The sequence below is a fragment of the Carya illinoinensis genome, chromosome 5 (genome assembly GCF_018687715.1).
Source record: "Carya illinoinensis cultivar Pawnee chromosome 5, C.illinoinensisPawnee_v1, whole genome shotgun sequence".
Taxonomy (NCBI): Eukaryota; Viridiplantae; Streptophyta; class Magnoliopsida; order Fagales; family Juglandaceae; genus Carya; species Carya illinoinensis.
In genome coordinates, this window is record NC_056756.1 from 4,583,134 (window position 1) to 4,600,228 (window position 17,095).

Below are 17,095 nucleotides of genomic sequence, written 5' to 3' on the forward strand. Positions count from 1 at the left end.
GGACCCCCCGTTAAACCCCGATTATGCCAAACAGCTGGAAGCAGCCATTTTTGACCTCCATTGCTGAGAGTGATGTTTGGTTTGAATCTGTGCAAGAAATAATAACTCCAGGAAACCCCTGTCACCGTGCACATCTGGCAAACGAAGCCTTCAAGGTTGGAAATCTTGCCCTAGGCAATAGCCATCTGCTTCGTGCCATCAATGGCAGGCCCCTCAGCAGCAATCAAGAAAGTGACCCGGATTGTAGTGCAAAAGGCTCTTCTCTAACCGGTAAGCCTCTTCAAGAGACCAAATGATAAGAAAGCTCGAACGAGCGGTGCTCCCTGTCTCCGACCTCAATCCCTTTCTCGCTCCCTCACGCGCAACTAACGCATACACAAACAGGTTCTCTTCTTGTTCAGCTCGCTATGTAACAATGGTAAGAGGTTCATCTCAGTCCCAATTGTCATCTTCCTCGACCTCCAGGCCCGGACTCATGGCTCCGCGCGGTTCTGCTGCTGCGACGGCTGGCATGCGCTGTCGTCGGGTCGGCGCAGCTTCTGCTACAGCCAGCTCTGGGGGGATCGGCGACGGTTCTGGCCCCGGTGGCAACATGCTTGGGTTCTGCACCGATGAAGCCCCCGGCTTGAAGATCTCACCGACTGTCGTTCTCGTCATGAGCCTCTGCTTCATCGGCTTTGTCACGGTCCTCCACGTTTTTGGCAAGCTTTATCGCCGATCCGGCGATGGAGCTTAGTTTTCTCTTTCGGATTCACATACTTTCATTGTGGATCTTCGATCGTTCTTTTAGAGCCATAGTGATCTTCGGCTCCTGACTCGATAAATGGGTAAGTTGGGAGTCACACAAGCGCTCCAGTAATAATGGTAGAGAAATCCAAAAATGGGATCCGAGAAAGTTGTAAAAGTTGCAGAGGCAGGTAATCTGGTTTGTCACGGCGTCTTTGATGGGGCTGCAGCAGTTGGCTGTTGGGGTACGGCCAAGCTTTCTTAGCCATGGTGTCTCCCAGATCAACCCATATCAGAACCAACTCTGGTACTGATCCATTCATGGAGACAGCTCACTTTCTGCACACCTGTGGCCTCTGTAAACGACGCCTGGCGACCAGCTGTTGTGGCTCCAACAAGACCAACATGGTGAGAGAAAGATTGGAGGGTAGGGATCTTCGGAAGGAGCTGGAGGTGGAAGAATTTTTTTTTTCTTTCGCATCTCACATCGTACTGATAACGTGTTATAAATCAATCAAAATAAAGAGAGAGTTTCAAACATAGAGAAAGAATGAGAGAGAACTCAGAGAGGTTGAGAGAGAATAAGAGATGTTCTCTTATTGATCTGTATATCAAACTTATATATTTCTTAAAGAATTCAACGATATATATAGGCGTACAAAGGGGACTATGCTAGCTTACTATGCTAGCACTATGCACTATGCATTTGACGACTAGATAAATATGGTCATACAATTCAAGATAGTTTATAACAAATATTTTATATTATAAAGTTTTAAGTTGAAGTCATCATTTGGCACATCGACATCCCTTTCACATTTTAGATAACTCACCTAAAGATTTGGATATGTTCGAACTACCTGTTTCCCGCGAAGATCTCCGAGAGAGATGAGGATGGCAAATACAGAGTGTAATAATCTTTCTGATATTCCCGAACTATATGTAAGCTACTTATTATCTTGCATATTTATTTACTAGGTACTTATATTAGCAACTGATTGTGAATAGACCACCACCAGAAGATTAGCATTTAGCAGTCCTTTTTAAAAAAAAAAAAAAAAAAATTTGTAGAGAAAAGGGTGTGCAAATTACATGGAAATTAGTATATCAATAACCACCCTCATTTTCATTTTCATGGCCAAGAAAGAGAGAAAGAAAATGCACAAGACAAATTAAACATAAACGGGTCCATACCAAACCTCTGCATTCAGTTCACACAGAATTCAGAAGACGACAAATTGATGATTGACCATTTAGTGTATTTTTGTCAATTGTGAATCACCCACCTTTCACCAAAACGAATGAAGTCATGGGAAAAAGCTGTCCTCCATGTCTCCCATCCCCCCATTAGCATCTCTTTGTCCCCACTAAGGAAAAAAAATTGATTATTTATTTTGTTTTTTTCACAGAAAATAAAGAGAGCTCCAACGGCATTATCAAAGCAATGAAAAATGCTTCATAGATTAAGATTACCATAGCAACCCACTGCCATTACCTCTCACTTAAATAGCAATTTGATCCCATGAAAAACCGAACTTATGACACGAAGCCTCACCACTTGGACCACCCACGGGTGGATAATTGACCTTATCAAATATGAAAATCTATTTTTTTAACATCCCATTTTGTGTAGGAGTAAAAAACAAACACCTGGTGGGCGTTGAAATTCTAACTCCATCTTTAAATCATCACAACCGTAAAAAAAAAAGTTGAAAACTATAGTCGAACGTTACAAAAGAGCTGTTTTTTTCATGAATTATTAAAAATTCCTTTATCCAAGGCCTTTTTCTACTTTAAATACTCGTCATAACATACCATCGTTTATATGAATCTCCACTCCCATCCAGCTTTTTCATTTACAAACACCGAAGCTAGATCTGCAAAATTCACACCCACTAGAAAATGGAAGCTCTGCTTTACCAGTTCAACCTCCTCTCGGGCCAATCTTTGCAAGATAAAAACTTCGATCCATCCACCATCGAGGACCCCATAAGGCTGTTCGAGATCGAAGCGTACAGGTCATGGGCAGCCATGGAGCTAGAAGAGCAGAAAGAAGTAGAAGAAGCCGAGACTGCGGTGCAACGAACCGAGGACTACATTGACTCGGTAATGGAAAGCGCCATGGACGAGTTTCGACTATTCGAGGAGGAACTCGAAAGAATTTCGATGGGTGAGCTGAAAAACTTGGTGAATACTGCCGAGAGTGCTAGAAATATGGGGAATTTGATGGAAAAGGCAGCATCTGTTGCTTCCACGAGGTATCTAGAGGCCGCATTGAATTGTGCTACTGCTTCCATGAAGTCTGCTTGGAAAGGACTTTCATCTAAAAAGGTTCATCCTTCTTAAGAAATTATAAATTCTTCGCCATCATGGTAAGGATAAGCTGATCACTGGATATTTTATCCTAATTTTATTTGTTCTTCTTCAGTTAATTATTGTAATATTGATTTCAAGCTTATTTATTTGTAACATGGGAAACAAACTAAATCCATGGAAATGGATTCTGAAAATTGTGATTCTGACAATTCATGTATCTCAAAAGTTGATACCATGTTACTTGCAAGTTCGTAATTTCTACCAAACAGCTTGCTTAATCATTTTTGAGCAGACATGGCTTGGGACTCCCTTGGGTGTTAAACGTGTCTCCACACCATTTATAATGGACTAGTCCAATGAGGATGTTGGTAATTTAAAATAAACCGGAATTTGTTTGATCCAAATTTCATTAAAAATGCCAGATGCTTGGATCCATCTGTCAGGAAGTAATCAATGTCCAGCAAAACAGTCTCCATTTTTCAGATTCATGTCCACAAATCTCACTGAACAAATAACCTTTCGGATATAGAGTAATTAATTTATACAACCCTCAAACGATAATTATGTTAATAAATAATTATATTTAAAAATCTTTACACTACATTCAATCCACGTGGCTTATCTTACATATACATATAGCCTAAACAGCAAAAAAACATAATTGTATGCTAGTAGTGTTGGCCTGTTGGGTCATTGGATTAGTGAAAAGAGTTTTGCTATATATAAGCACAGTCGACAGTCGTGCACTAATCTGTGTATTAATATTGATTTATTTATATTTAAAATTTAAATTAACACAGTTTTGAATAAAATTTACTTTTTAACCAATCATATCACATTAATGTATAGATTAATATATAATTGCTTGTAACTATATTTTTTCTAGTGAAAAAGTGTTCCCATTCGTAGGTTTATGTTTCTTCTAATCTCAAGATCAAAGTTCAAAGGGTATAAATTCTTTCGTAAGAGCTGTCATGTAATTTTAAATTTCCTTGATAATGCCATCCAATGGTGGTTCCTCTCGTTAAAACATAATTGATATTTTTTTAATAAAAAATATTTTAATTATAAAGAGATTATATAAAAATAAATTTATAAATTAATATAATTTAATGTAATACGTCAAATTATGAATGTACTTTTATAATAAAATAGATTTAATGGATTATATAAAATTATATCAATTTATAAATTTATTTTATATAATTTTTTTTATATTTATAACAGTTTTATTTTTTAATTGAAGATCAGTGCATTTGCGGCCCATTTATGAGCAAGAGGTTTTAATATATGTTAGTTGAGGGATGCTACTGATCATCTTATACTATATATTTTACATATTTTAAAATTATTTTTTATTTTTATTTTTATTTTTTTATTTTACTTTATTATTATTAAATTAATTGAATTGTTCTATTTATTATCTAATAAACTTGTTACAGGAAAATTTAAAAAAAATATATAATATTTAATATGTGAAAATGATAAGTAGAATTATTCATGTTAGGTAACGTGTAGCTTGGTTCTACTCATGACAATAATTTGTTGCGGTTGTTTTGGTAGATTTTCGTGATTGTTCTTCATGGGAAAACTGTTGACCTGTTTTGGCTATTGAGTATTGATTCGATCCAACTAGTCGACTAGGGTTTACTATATATTATATTATTTTATTATATGATCTTTGTACCATATTTATTTATCATCTAAAATAAGATCTTTTGTAGTTTCGTAGACGCATGCACATTAGCGGATTATGTTAATTTTATATCGTGTGTGATCCATTTTAATTTTTATTCACTTTTTCTTCTTATTGTTCCTAATATAACGACACGATGATACGAGCACCAAATGAAAAGAGATCTAATTTAGAAGATTTTTCTATTTTGATATTTGTTATAAAAAATAATATTTGTTATCATAGAATTTGCAAGTGCTATATATTCATTTTAAAAAATGTAAATAAATATGAGATTTATATAAAAAAAATTATTTTTTTAATAATGTATTTTACTTTCTTTGAAAAAGAATGTATAAGACTTGTTAACTCATAACTTTATATAACATTATTAAAAAAAATAGAAGACATTTATACAATATATTATTATATCTAACGTTATTTTAAAAATAAAATAATTGATCCGTAATATTATTTTAATATTATATATAGTCACTTTTATATATTTTATTAATATGACTGACTGTATAATTTTTTTTAATACGTAACTAATTATATTAATTAATTCTTCTATATATAAAAAAATGTGTATAAAACAGAATTTGTTATTTTAAACGAAAAATCTTGTTTCACCGTTACTTTTATTGTTCCGTTAAATAGCAATTAAGCCACCATTTGTGGCCATTTATATTGTTTGCTTCAATTCCATTAAATAGCAATACACTCGTTGTTGGCCAATTGTGTTATTTTTTTGAATTCCATTATATAATAACTCAAAATTTTGAAGAAAAACAGTGTCAAATTTAATGCCAAAATATTATAGTAAGTTACAATTTGGAAAAACTAGAGTCTCATTTCCTCTTATTTTTTCCCTTTTATACGTATGCCACAATTGAATTTGAAAATATTGTCCATGCATTGCAATGAAAGCTACAATTAGAGAGAAAATATAAGTTATAAATATGTAGAGGTAGATTTTAATCACATCTAATATAAATTTATAATAAGTTTTTATAATAAGTTACAATTTGGAAAAACTATAGTCCCATTTCCTCTTATTTTTTCCCTTCTGTACGTATGCCACAATTGAATTTGTAAATGTTGCCCATGCATTGGAATGAAAGTTGCAACCAGAGAGAAAATATAAGTTATAAATCTGTAGAGGTAAATTTTAATCACATGTAATAGAAATTTATAATAAGTTTTTATAATATGTAGTATAACTTATAATTTATAGTAAGTAACTTTTTATGTCCGTGTGTAAGTAGGGAGAAATTAGTAATTTTTAATCACTTGACGAGGCAGGCGAATGGCCAAGCAGTGCAATAGTCATATTTAAAGTTTGAATACCAAGAGTCATATTTCGTAGGAACCCAAGAGGCATTGAAAGGAGTTTAAGAAAACTTTCAGTGCAGTGGTGCTAACATTTGAAAAGTGACTGATATCTTCTATTACTTTCAGTGTATTGGTGCTACGGTTTCCTTGGTTTGAATGAAGATTGAAAAGTGAGTCTAACTTTCTTTTGTGTGTTTATAGTATAAGTTTATCTATGTATTACATATGTTTTTTCTTATATTTCTAAGAAATGAACTAACTGATTCAGAAACCTATCACAAAACTCAATTCAGAAAACTTATCCCTGATCTGTCTTTCTCAAATCAGGTGTGGTGAAGCAGTGCAGTGGTGCAAAGGTTTTAAGGTACATTAAAAAGGTCAGTTTTACTGCCTTTTGTGTGTTTATATTATATATAATCTATCTATACATTACATCTATTTCTAAGTTTTATGATATTAGATTACTGCTTTTTAATAACTTATTTGTCTTTGACTTAATAATAAAAACATCAATTCAAATAAAACCACAAATTTTCTAACATAAGCATATATAATACATGAGAATATATCATCACAGATGTTTTCTTGCACAAATTTTCTAGCATATAATTACATCAGTTTCTTATAATTATAAAATTCAAAACTCTTCACATAATTAGACAGATAAAAATCCACGAAAATTGAAAGCAATTAAAAACTATATAACATATCTATTAGAGAAATCAAATATGATGAATCAAAACAACTCATATAATCGCAATTTATAGAGTAGGTTAACAAAATGAGGTCTTGTTTTCTTAGCAATCAGAATTGAGGCATAAAGCAACTCATGGCTAAAGAATCTCTCCTCTTTAGAATTAAAAAAAAAAAAAAAACTTTTTAAAAAACCTATCACAAAACTCAATTCAAAAAACTTATCCATGCTGTCTCTCTCAAATCAGGTGTGGTGAAGTAGTACAGTGGTGCAAAGGTTATACGGTGCATTAAAAAGGTCAGTTTTACTGCCTTGTGTGTATTTATATTATATATAATCTATCTATGTATTATATCAATCTCTAAGTGTTATGATATTAGATTATTGCCTTTTAATAACTTATTTGTCTTTGACTTAATAATAAAAACATCAATCCAAATATAGCCACAAATTTTCTAACATAAGCATATATAATACATGAGCATATATGATCACATATGTTTTCCTGTACAAATTTTCTAGCATATAATTACACAGTGTCTTATAATTATATAGTTCAAAACTCTTCACATAATTAGACAGACAAAAATCCTCAAAAATTGAAAGCAACTAAAAATTGTATAATATATCTATTAGAGAAATCAAATATGATGAATGAAAACAACTCATATAATCGCAATTTATCGAGCAAGTTAACAAAATGAGGTCTTATTATCTTAGCATTCAGAATTAAGGCATAAAACAACTCATGGCTAAAGAATCTCTCTCCTATAAATTAAAAAAAATAGTACTCAAATAATTTGTAGGCATCTAATAAAAAATAATAATTGCTTTAGAAACCTCAGAACAAGAACTTCATTCTTTTACAATAAAATCACTTGGCCAACCACTAATTTAGCAGGTAATTTCTTTGCAAGCTACCCCTCATGTTCCTTGTCTCCATGCCGGAATATAATACATTTTACTCTAATCCAAGTTTGACCAAAATCCCAAAATACAAAGAACTCAATGGAAAATCAATACACTCATGGAGGTAGAAAAATGTAGATTGTACATTAAAATGTACTTCACAGTTTATATTGCTCCAGTCATGAACTAAAAAACCAGTAACATATGCAAATATGGATAACATACTTCAAGCACACAAAATTAAATAAAATCATTTAAAAAGGCAACAAAATTTCTAAAACAAATAAAACCTAATCCCTATAGTCAAGCAATAATAAGAAGATATTTATATTTATACAAGAAACTCATCAACAGATCTGAAACCTCATTAAATAAAATAGAGTCTCGCACTTACAAAAGACACCCCCTTATATCTTTTCATCTTTCTATAATTTTTCTTTTCCCTCTTTTGGACAGGTGCATGAAATAGAAACTCGTAATCTATAGTCAAGCTTTATTAATGAAATGTGGAAACTAAACTCCAATAGGAAAAATTCATTTATATTTAGCTCATTCAATAACACAAACAACAACAATGGTTAATCACTACACTCTTAACATTTGCCATACATGGATATTCAAAATGAAATAGTTATACATAACAATCTTCCAATTAGTGCATCAAAACAGAGATGCATCTACACGTACCTAACCTCTCCAGTAAAAGCACCATTGAAATATATATCTCGTCCCCCATTTGCATTAACTAAACACAGCATAACTACTAGCATTCAAATCAAATCTAACAACCTTTCAAGTCAAGGAATCAGAAAGTCTAACTCAGTAGAAACACTTAATTTTAAAGAAAGTTACTCCGAAGTACAATAGAATAAGATCTATCTCGGATTTATATGCATGTAACTCATAATAATAATACTTAAAAATAAAGCACTGAAATGTTAGATCTAAAGGGAACGATTGCAAAAACAAAACGAAGTGAAACAAACAAAGAAAATGAAATGAAAACCTGTAGTGAAAGCTTAAGCTTACCCCCCTCCCTCGGTAAGACATGGCTGCAAGAGATCTAGACGGAATATGAAGTTGATTTAGAGAGAGAGGTCGGGAGGGAGGGAGAAGAAGGAGAATCAGATTGAAGAGAAGAATTTATGTGGCTTAAAACGATTAAGAAAAATATCCCTGCTACCGTCACATAATGCAAGCTGTAAACAATAAATTGCTATTTGAAAACGACAAATTTGAAACTTTACAGCTATTTAGTTGGTACTCCTAACTCAAATTTTATATAATATTATTTTTTTTCCTTTCACCTATCTCATTAAAATCTTAATGCCACTTTATATTATTCATTTAAGTTTCATATAATAATAAATTTTTATTTATTTTTAACTTTTTTATTATTCGTTTAGAATTTTTTTTTATCATATTTCACAAATCTACTGGTAATATTTTATTTCATAATCAAATAAATACATTTTTATTTTAATTATCATAATTTTTATCACACTTTTTTTTTATATCTTTTCAATATCAGAAAAAGAATTTTATTTTTATGTAAAGCTATTTTTTACATAAAAAAAATATGATTTTTTACAAAAAGATAAAAAAAAAAATTTGTATTACAAAAAGATAAAAAATTTTATTTTTTATATATTTTTATAATTACAAAAAAAATTAGGTTTTTTTTTATTAATTATGTAAAGCCATTCAAAATTTATTTTGTAGGAAAATCGACTGTAGGTTAAAAGCATTGCTGAGAAATTATCAAAAAAAATTTGGAAGATTTAAAGTTTATGCAAATCCAGAAAAACTTAAGGAGAAAAAATATAGGCAGTTTAATGTCCTCTCTATTGAAGTGGTGCAAGATTAAGAAAATGCTGAATCGTCATGTTAGAATTAAAATGATCTCAAATATATTTTATAGAATTATAAGCGATGTTTATTTATAGAACTATGCTATAGATTCTATTAATACTCTTCTTTTTTAATATATCACAATGTTTATTTATTTATCTCAATTACATAAACATTACATTATTAATTATTTAATTAATAAAAAATATTACATTTTTATTAATAAATAATTAATTCTTAACTAAAAATATTAAATATAAATTAAATAAACGTGTATTGTACGATACTCTTACTTAATATATAAAAAAATACGTAAAAATTACTGAATTAAGAATTTTTTTTAACAAATAATAAATTCAAGAAAGAGACTCCTTTAACCAACCAGTTGACGGTGTATGATGCCATGATCTAATTTACAAACGGCTAGGTCCCAGACGAGGTGGCATGATCTGAGACGGCTTTTCTCTCCCTCGGCGGGTAGTAACCCTCTCATTGCTCTAGGTTTTCGGTCTCGTTAACGCTTCCGATCCTCTAAAGAAAAATCTACAGTCTATCTGTCAGTTAGGGTTTAGCTAGAGATTGATACAAAATTCCCAAACTTCAAGATCTTCCAAATTGGTCCGACAGGTAAATCTAGTGCCCAGGGTTTATCCTTTTCAATCACAGGGGCTTTTAGTTTTTCTCCAATTTCGTTTATCCCCTGCTTGGCTCCCGAGAAAATCGAGGAAAACTGGCTCCCTATTAAGATGCTAATACGATTATAGGTTTACTCCGTTTGTATTTTTTTAATCGGTTGAAAGTGAAATAAAAATACGTTGGCTAAGGTTGCGGGGGTTGCTACGATTAGATCTTTTTTATAATCATGTTGGGCATAGTGTGTGACCCATCAAAAAAGAAAGAAATAAGATATTGAACATGTTGACGTTATTGTTGCTCAGAAGTTCCAAGTTATTATTGTTTCTTATATTTTCTCAACAGCCAAGGTCAAGTTTAGTAATTGGTATATCAATCTAGTTTCAACACTGCCGCTGGAAAATCGAGGTTTGAAAGGTTTTAATTATCTTGTTGGTGTTAATTCTCTTAGCATTGAATCAGACCTATGCTGACTGATATGTATTAATTCATTTGTTTTTACGGGGAAAAGATTGGTTCCAGTGTTTATCCGTGACTCATGAGATTGGGAAGTCTTCAGGATAATCCGTAATCATTGTTATCAATCGATATTCTTATCTAGATTTTTTTGTTGATGATAGCCGGTTGATATTATTTTTATAAGTACCTATCAAAAAAAAAAATTTTTTTTTTATAAGTATATTAACTAGTTGATATTAATAGATCTAACTGTTCGAATATGTGAATTCGGCATTTATTGATCGACTTTGGTTGATTAATTTTGTTTGTCTTTTTAGGGGAAGCGTTATTTTTGGTGTTCAATCTTGATATTATAAACATAAAGTTGAGGTTGTAGGAGATGCCTCGGGATTTGTCACGGTCGAGATCACCTTCGCATAGGCGAAGGTATTCACCATCTCCCGTGGGACATAGGTATAGCAGGAGAAGTCGAAGAGAGAGAAGTCGGTCTCCTTATTCATCCTATTCATATAGCAGGTGATCCTGTTTATTGTACCTGTTTCTCGTACTACTTTTTGATAGATTGCAAGCATTTTAAGAAAAATTGAGGACCATTATTTTTCGTGTGCTCTGGGTTACAAATGCATTCAAACTGATCTGTATGGATCTTTTACATCCCTGTGGATTTTTAGTGCTTCTTTATCTTTCTAATGTGAAGTCTATTTCGTTTAGGTTAAATTTTACTTGATCTTTGAAAATTCTTAGTGTAAGATTTTCTTTTTTGATAAGAGATAAATGTTATTGATCTGAATGAAATAGGCAATTCTTAGTGTAAGATTTAAAAAAAAAATTTGGAAATGGTGGTTCAATTTGTGCATGCCAGATTTGAATTACTTTTACAAATAGAAAGAGGAGTTGAAAAAAGGTATGGGCTTCTAAAAATATAAAAAGAAAGAGAAAAAGAAGAGTTGAAGTACAGGCTATAATACTTTATATAGGAAATATGTCATATTATAATTGTGAATGCAATGAATTTGTGTTTTGGTAATACCCTGTGAGAGAAACCGATCAAAAAGAGGTGATACCCTGTGAGAGAAGCATGGATAATAGAAATTAATAGAATTTTGGAATTTCTTATTTGTTTTTGTTAGATGATGTGGAAAGCTATCAAAATTAATGAGAAAATGATATGTTTTTCCATGATATGAAGGTTCACAACTTTATGTGGGCTGTTGATGGAACATGATTCTTTTCTCGTTTTGCACAGCTAGATGCATCTCGTATTCAAAGTAAATTTTTCCATTGCAATTTCTCATTCTGGCTTCTTTGTTTTACATGTGGTAGTGGAAGCAGATGGATAGTTACATTGTCTATCTTGGTATTTGTATAACTTGTTGCTGTTTGGAGAGTCTTCTGTTTTCATGAGCTTCATGAGCACCTTAAAGATCTGTACACGTATGATTGATGGTAGTCATGCCAATTTTGAAGCATGTTGCTCGATCATGCCATAAAGTTTGTTGATTAGAGATGTCGCTCAGTTTGTAAGCAATTGTCAGTGGGCATATCTGACCTTCGTGGAATTTGCCTTGTGTATATAAATTCAACAAAAAAAAAGAGTAATAAAATTATTGGAGCAAAAGATTAAGAGTGGTGTGAGGGTGGGACAATTTGAGAAAACGAAGGGTGATCATTTTAGATTGGTATAGTATGTGCAGAAAGGGGGGAGAATCTGTGGATCATCTTCTACTACATTGTGAGGTAGCTTGAGGGTTATGGAACGAGGTTTTTAGTAGATTAGACTTGGGTTGGGTTATGCCGGAGACAGTAGTGGGGGCACTAGCTAGCTGGACTGTTCTAAGAGGCAACAACCAGATTAAGGCCTTATGGAAGATGATTCCAATTTGCATTATGTGGTGTGTGTGGCAGGAGCGCAATGAACGGATGTCTGAGGACAAAGAGAGATCGATGGAGGAGCTGAAAGCTTTCTTTTTTAGAACTCTTTGTGCTTGGGCCATTGCCGTAAATTTTAATGGCCAAGATTTACATGATTCCTTATTTCTATTGCTCCTACGTAGTTAGGACATTCTTTGTACTGAACGTGACTTTTGCCTATTCTTTTATCAATATACTTCTTTTCTCAAAAAAAAAAAAAAGAAAAAAGAAAAAAAAAGAAAGAATGCATGCTCTTCATGAGAGAAATGGAAAAACTCTTTCTTCCCATTGTACGGGAAGTGAGCAGGTGATGGGTGCCATTGGTTGTCCTTTTGTTGCTCGATTGTGACATTTTCTTCATGTGATAAAAGGTGGAGCTCAGAAAGCTTATTCTTAACAATGTATGAGGTAACTTGTACGTGCTTCTGTATTTACTGTACTAAATGGTGGACTGACTGAATACTTATTATTATTATTATTATTTTGTGTATAAATGTTTTCAAATTCTTTTCGTTTCAGTTAGTTTCTAAAAATTATTAATGTTGTTGTACAGACGGAAAAGTCGTTCTATTTCCCCAAGACGACGCAGAAGTCGTTCACCTTCTAGACGTCATAAAAGTCGTTCTTCAACCCCAAGACATTATAAGAGGCATAGGAGTAGAAGTTCCTCTTCATCTCCTGTTCGAAAATCTTCAAGTTCAAGTCTTGGGTCCATAGAGCAGAAAAATGCGAGTGAAAAATTGAGATTAGAAGAAGATGAGAAGAAAAGGTATATCAATTACATCACATATGCTTTCTGACTTAATGATGTTTTGTCTACTTTTTGTTGATTTATTTTTTAGACTGAAATTATTAGAAGGCCATAAATCACATTTGCATGTGTTATATTTTCCCCCTATTTTGTGTTTAGAAGGTCTTGGGACATGTACTGTAGCAATATTATATGTGGGAAAACCCTTGTTTGGTGTTAAATGGTATTTGGTCCCATATGGCGTTTGTTCTATTATAATGATTTTTTTACGAGTAATTCTATTAGAATGATGATGTGACAAATTCATCATTCTGTGGAGTCTGGTTCCACACAATTCAAAGGTAACCACTTCGATCATTTTTGCTTCTTAGCAACCTCTGAAGTGCAATATCCTGGAAGTTATTTTCATGATATTTTAAAAAGGAGAGAGAATTTTCGTCACAAACCAAAATCCATCTGTTCTTTTGTATCAAAAGCACGCAAAAATATGTTCTGCATTTCTTAGTGCACTCATGGATTAGAGACAGTTTCCTGTTGCAAATTTTCATATTGTATGATTAGCCAATCGCTTCAGTAGTCTTGGAATAATGTTGGAAGAAGGCCATGGGAACACAGTCCATGCTGGTGGCGATGATTGTAACTTGTATTAAAATGAACACAAGTATGTGTCTGAATAACAGCTAGCTAACACATTCACTAAATTTTTTTTTCTTGTTCTACAGAATTTTTATAGAACATATCAATTTTAGCCTCCCAAGATGATTATAGTTTGCTTTCCCAATCATAGGCAAAGTCAATTAAACTGCTTGCCATAATCTCTATGGCTTGTTATTTCTCACCCATGTTTTGAATATAAAGACAACGAACACATAGACAATGGAAAATATTGAGGATGGTATAATATTTACAATAATGTTTATTCAGAAACGCTAGGTTTCAGTGGACACATACCTAGAGTTCAAGACATGCTTTCTTCCTTGCATCTCCTGAATCAGTTAACTTCAGAATTCTCTCATCTTTGTTTTAACTGACATTCATATTCTACCTCATTAGCTGGATGAAACATAATCTGAATTCCTTGTTCTTTTATTCCGTGTGTTCTGGGTATCTACTAGATCTAATTCTGGTTTTGCATCCACCATGGATCTAATGTTGTGAGATTTGATTGACAGCAGTAATTTGAATCTCATTTAATTAGTCAATAAATGTTAGGGGTGCGGGCAAGTTGATCTATTCTTGGGCCTAAGCTGCAATCGTCACTTTCTCTGGTAGGGCTGAATACAGGTTTAGAAAGTTATGGTCATTTTGTTAGGGCTGTAGCGTTTATAATTTTTATAAATATGAGAAACTACAGCCGCTTTGAGAAGCAAAAATCTTCCTAAAGGGTGCACGCCACTTCACAAAAGCAGTGAAAACCATACTACTATGGGTTCCAAGTAGCTTCCATCTTTAAAAGCCGAAGCAGCCTTGGGGAAGCCATGAAAAGCCCCACAAAAGAGGCCTTAGTTCAGTTCTATTTGGGTTGCCCCTTAGGTGAAATGCTGATCCCTTACAGCTGCACTTTGGTTGGACTCTAACCTAACAAAGTTGCTCGTATTGCAGTCCTCGTACTCCATGGAGCTCTAATTGTTGTCCTGTAAATGCTTTCTGAATAGCCAATTTCTAGCTTTTGACATTGTTTTGGCACTGACTTATCACAAACCCTTGGCTAATTATTTTAAAAAATATAATTATTTATCTTATAAAAAATGTTCAGTGCAAGAATTGAAGGTTTCCAGTGATTAGTTTTAAAACTGCAGCAGGTTACTTGGCTTTCTTCTCGACAGGATTTTCTGAAGGAAGATACTGCTATAGTTCAACTTGTTATATTTGATGATCAAATTGGGTGCTTCGTTTATCTACTGTTCTCCAGTTTTGAAACTCATTTGTTTGGATCAGGATTCGGTTAGAGGTATGCCTTAAAAGCATAAGCATATATTTAGTGCCTTTGCTGTCATGAAGGTTAGTTTGCCATATTTTGTAATGAGTAGAGAAAAGGGAAAAGAAGGAAAGAAGTAGATAAAAGATAATTGACTGTTTAGTTCTATAGTTGCCTTGATTTAAAAACATTTGAGTCACAGTTGTGGCGTTTGGGATCATTAGCAGCAGTATTTCCCCTGCTGCACGAGTGGCCATTTTTCTGCTTAACTTTTTCTCTTTACTTAGGCGACAACAGGAAGCAGAATTGAAATTGATAGAAGAAGAGACTATGAATAGAGTTGAAGAATCAATCCGTAGGAAAGTTGAAGAGTGCATCAACTCCAAGGAGATTAAGCTGGAAATACAGAGGCTGTTGGAGGAGGGGCGGAAGAGACTTTATGATGAAGTTGCAGCTCAGCTTGAGAAAGAAAAGGAAGCTGCCATTATTGAGGCTAGGCAAAAGGAGGTATATACTTTGGAGCACCCACTCTCTTCATCTTTCTTCACGCTGGTACAAAAGTCTCATAATTATAAGCATTGGAATTTACCACTCGGAGTACTTGGGGGAAAATTTCGTTCAGAAATCCTTTTTAGCTTTTTTTATTTATTTATTTTTTAAATCCTGCGACCCCACTTCAGTTGTCTGCCATATATGTTATCAAGTTTGTTATAAGTAAGAGGAAAAATCAATCTTGAAATACAGTGGGCTTGTGCGGTTGGAAAAAATTAGTGGGTAAAATTACTGTAGAATTACTCTCTTGTTGGGGTAAAAATATATGCTATATGGTGGTAGGTTGGATTATGCCCAAGTTGGCGGTGGAGTTATTGTGGTTTAGGGAAAGTCATGTCACTGGAGGCCGGTGTAGCTTCTCATGTAATGCCAATTTCGTTATGTCTTGTATGGAGTATTTGGAAGGAGATAGCTTGTGTGTTTGATGGACTTGAATTATCACCATTTAGATCAATATCTTTTTTCCCCTTTTTTGATTGGATGAACGTTATGTCTTGTACGCACCCTTTTGTTTTAATGAGTTTTTGATTGTAGAGGTGAGTGCTAAATTCATCTTAGCTTTGATGGGCCTTCTCTGCTATTGCCTCACTCTATTGAGCGGTGCTCTTTTTAAAGTAACTTCTTTTCAGCTTGCTTGTATTAGAAATCTCAGGTTTATTTGAAGTGATTTATATTTTCTCCCCTCCAATCCTCCCCCCCAATCCTCCCCCGGCACCCCCCCCCTCCTCCTCTCTGTCTGTGTGTGTGCGTGCGCGCGTGACAAATACACATTGAACTGGCCAAGGCAATATTATTTCACTGTTTTTTGCCAAGTTGACAATGTTACTTGATCAATTTGGTTTACAGGAGAAGGCTCGAAGGGAGAAAGAAGAGCTGGAAAGGATGCTGGAGGAGAACCAGAGGAGAATAGAAGAAGCTCAGAGAAGGGAAGCTCTAGAGCAGCAGTGGCGAGAGGAACAACGGTACCGGGAGCTAGAAGAGATACAAAGACAGAAAGAAGAGGCAATGTGGAGAAAGAAACAGCAAGAAGAGGAAGAACGGTCAAACCAGATGAAATTGTTGGGCAAGAACAAATCCCGTCCAAAATTGTCGTTTGCACTGGGCTCGAAGTGAACGTTGGTGGAAATTTGGTTTTATTTTCTCCCTTTTTAATCAATATATATATGCTGGACTTAATTTCGTGTTCCCATTGGTAATTTGTAAAAAATCCTTAATGAGGTCTTTGGTGTGATTAATGCGATTTTCCCTCGCGATTTCCAAATTTTACCCATCTGATTTGGGTCAAGTTTGCAAGGTGTTATTTTTTTCTTTTTGTGCGAGTGAACATATTTATCATAAAAATATACAAATATAACAACTGAATTA

The 17,095-nt window shown here is 33.5% G+C and overlaps 3 protein-coding genes and 1 long non-coding RNA gene across 6 annotated transcripts; all 4 read left to right on the forward strand.

The window, feature by feature from the left end:
- The first annotated feature begins 415 nt into the window (after positions 1 to 415).
- Positions 416 to 1,177, forward strand: LOC122308936 (protein transport protein Sec61 subunit beta-like). Its single transcript, XM_043122216.1, has one exon. It carries the CDS (start codon positions 416 to 418, stop codon positions 734 to 736), a length of 321 nt encoding a protein of 106 aa, XP_042978150.1. The 3' UTR covers positions 737 to 1,177.
- A 1,451-nt stretch (positions 1,178 to 2,628) lies between these two features.
- LOC122309505 lies at positions 2,629 to 3,072 on the forward strand. Its single transcript, XM_043123013.1, has one exon. It carries the CDS (start codon positions 2,629 to 2,631, stop codon positions 3,070 to 3,072), a length of 444 nt encoding a protein of 147 aa, XP_042978947.1.
- Positions 3,073 to 5,368: 2,296 nt separating this feature from the next.
- Positions 5,369 to 8,980, forward strand: LOC122311533. The gene is made up of 3 exons (XR_006242806.1): positions 5,369 to 6,222; positions 6,380 to 6,429; positions 6,994 to 8,980. It is a non-coding gene; the product is annotated as an uncharacterized LOC122311533 (long non-coding RNA).
- A 930-nt stretch (positions 8,981 to 9,910) lies between these two features.
- On the forward strand, positions 9,911 to 16,991 carry LOC122309882 (uncharacterized protein At1g10890). Of its 3 annotated transcripts, XM_043123637.1 has the most exons (5): positions 9,911 to 10,133; positions 10,916 to 11,114; positions 13,063 to 13,278; positions 15,466 to 15,685; positions 16,577 to 16,991. In XM_043123637.1, exons 2-5 carry the CDS (start codon positions 10,978 to 10,980, stop codon positions 16,841 to 16,843), a joined length of 840 nt encoding a protein of 279 aa, XP_042979571.1. In that variant the 5' UTR covers positions 9,911 to 10,133; positions 10,916 to 10,977; the 3' UTR covers positions 16,844 to 16,991. The 3 variants fall into 3 exon arrangements, with proteins under 3 accessions (XP_042979571.1, XP_042979573.1, XP_042979572.1); XM_043123639.1 differs by lacking the exon at positions 9,911 to 10,133 and having other exon boundaries at positions 10,970 to 12,917; XM_043123638.1 differs by lacking the exon at positions 9,911 to 10,133 and having other exon boundaries at positions 10,974 to 11,114; positions 11,922 to 13,278.
- The last annotated feature ends 104 nt before the right edge of the window (positions 16,992 to 17,095 follow it).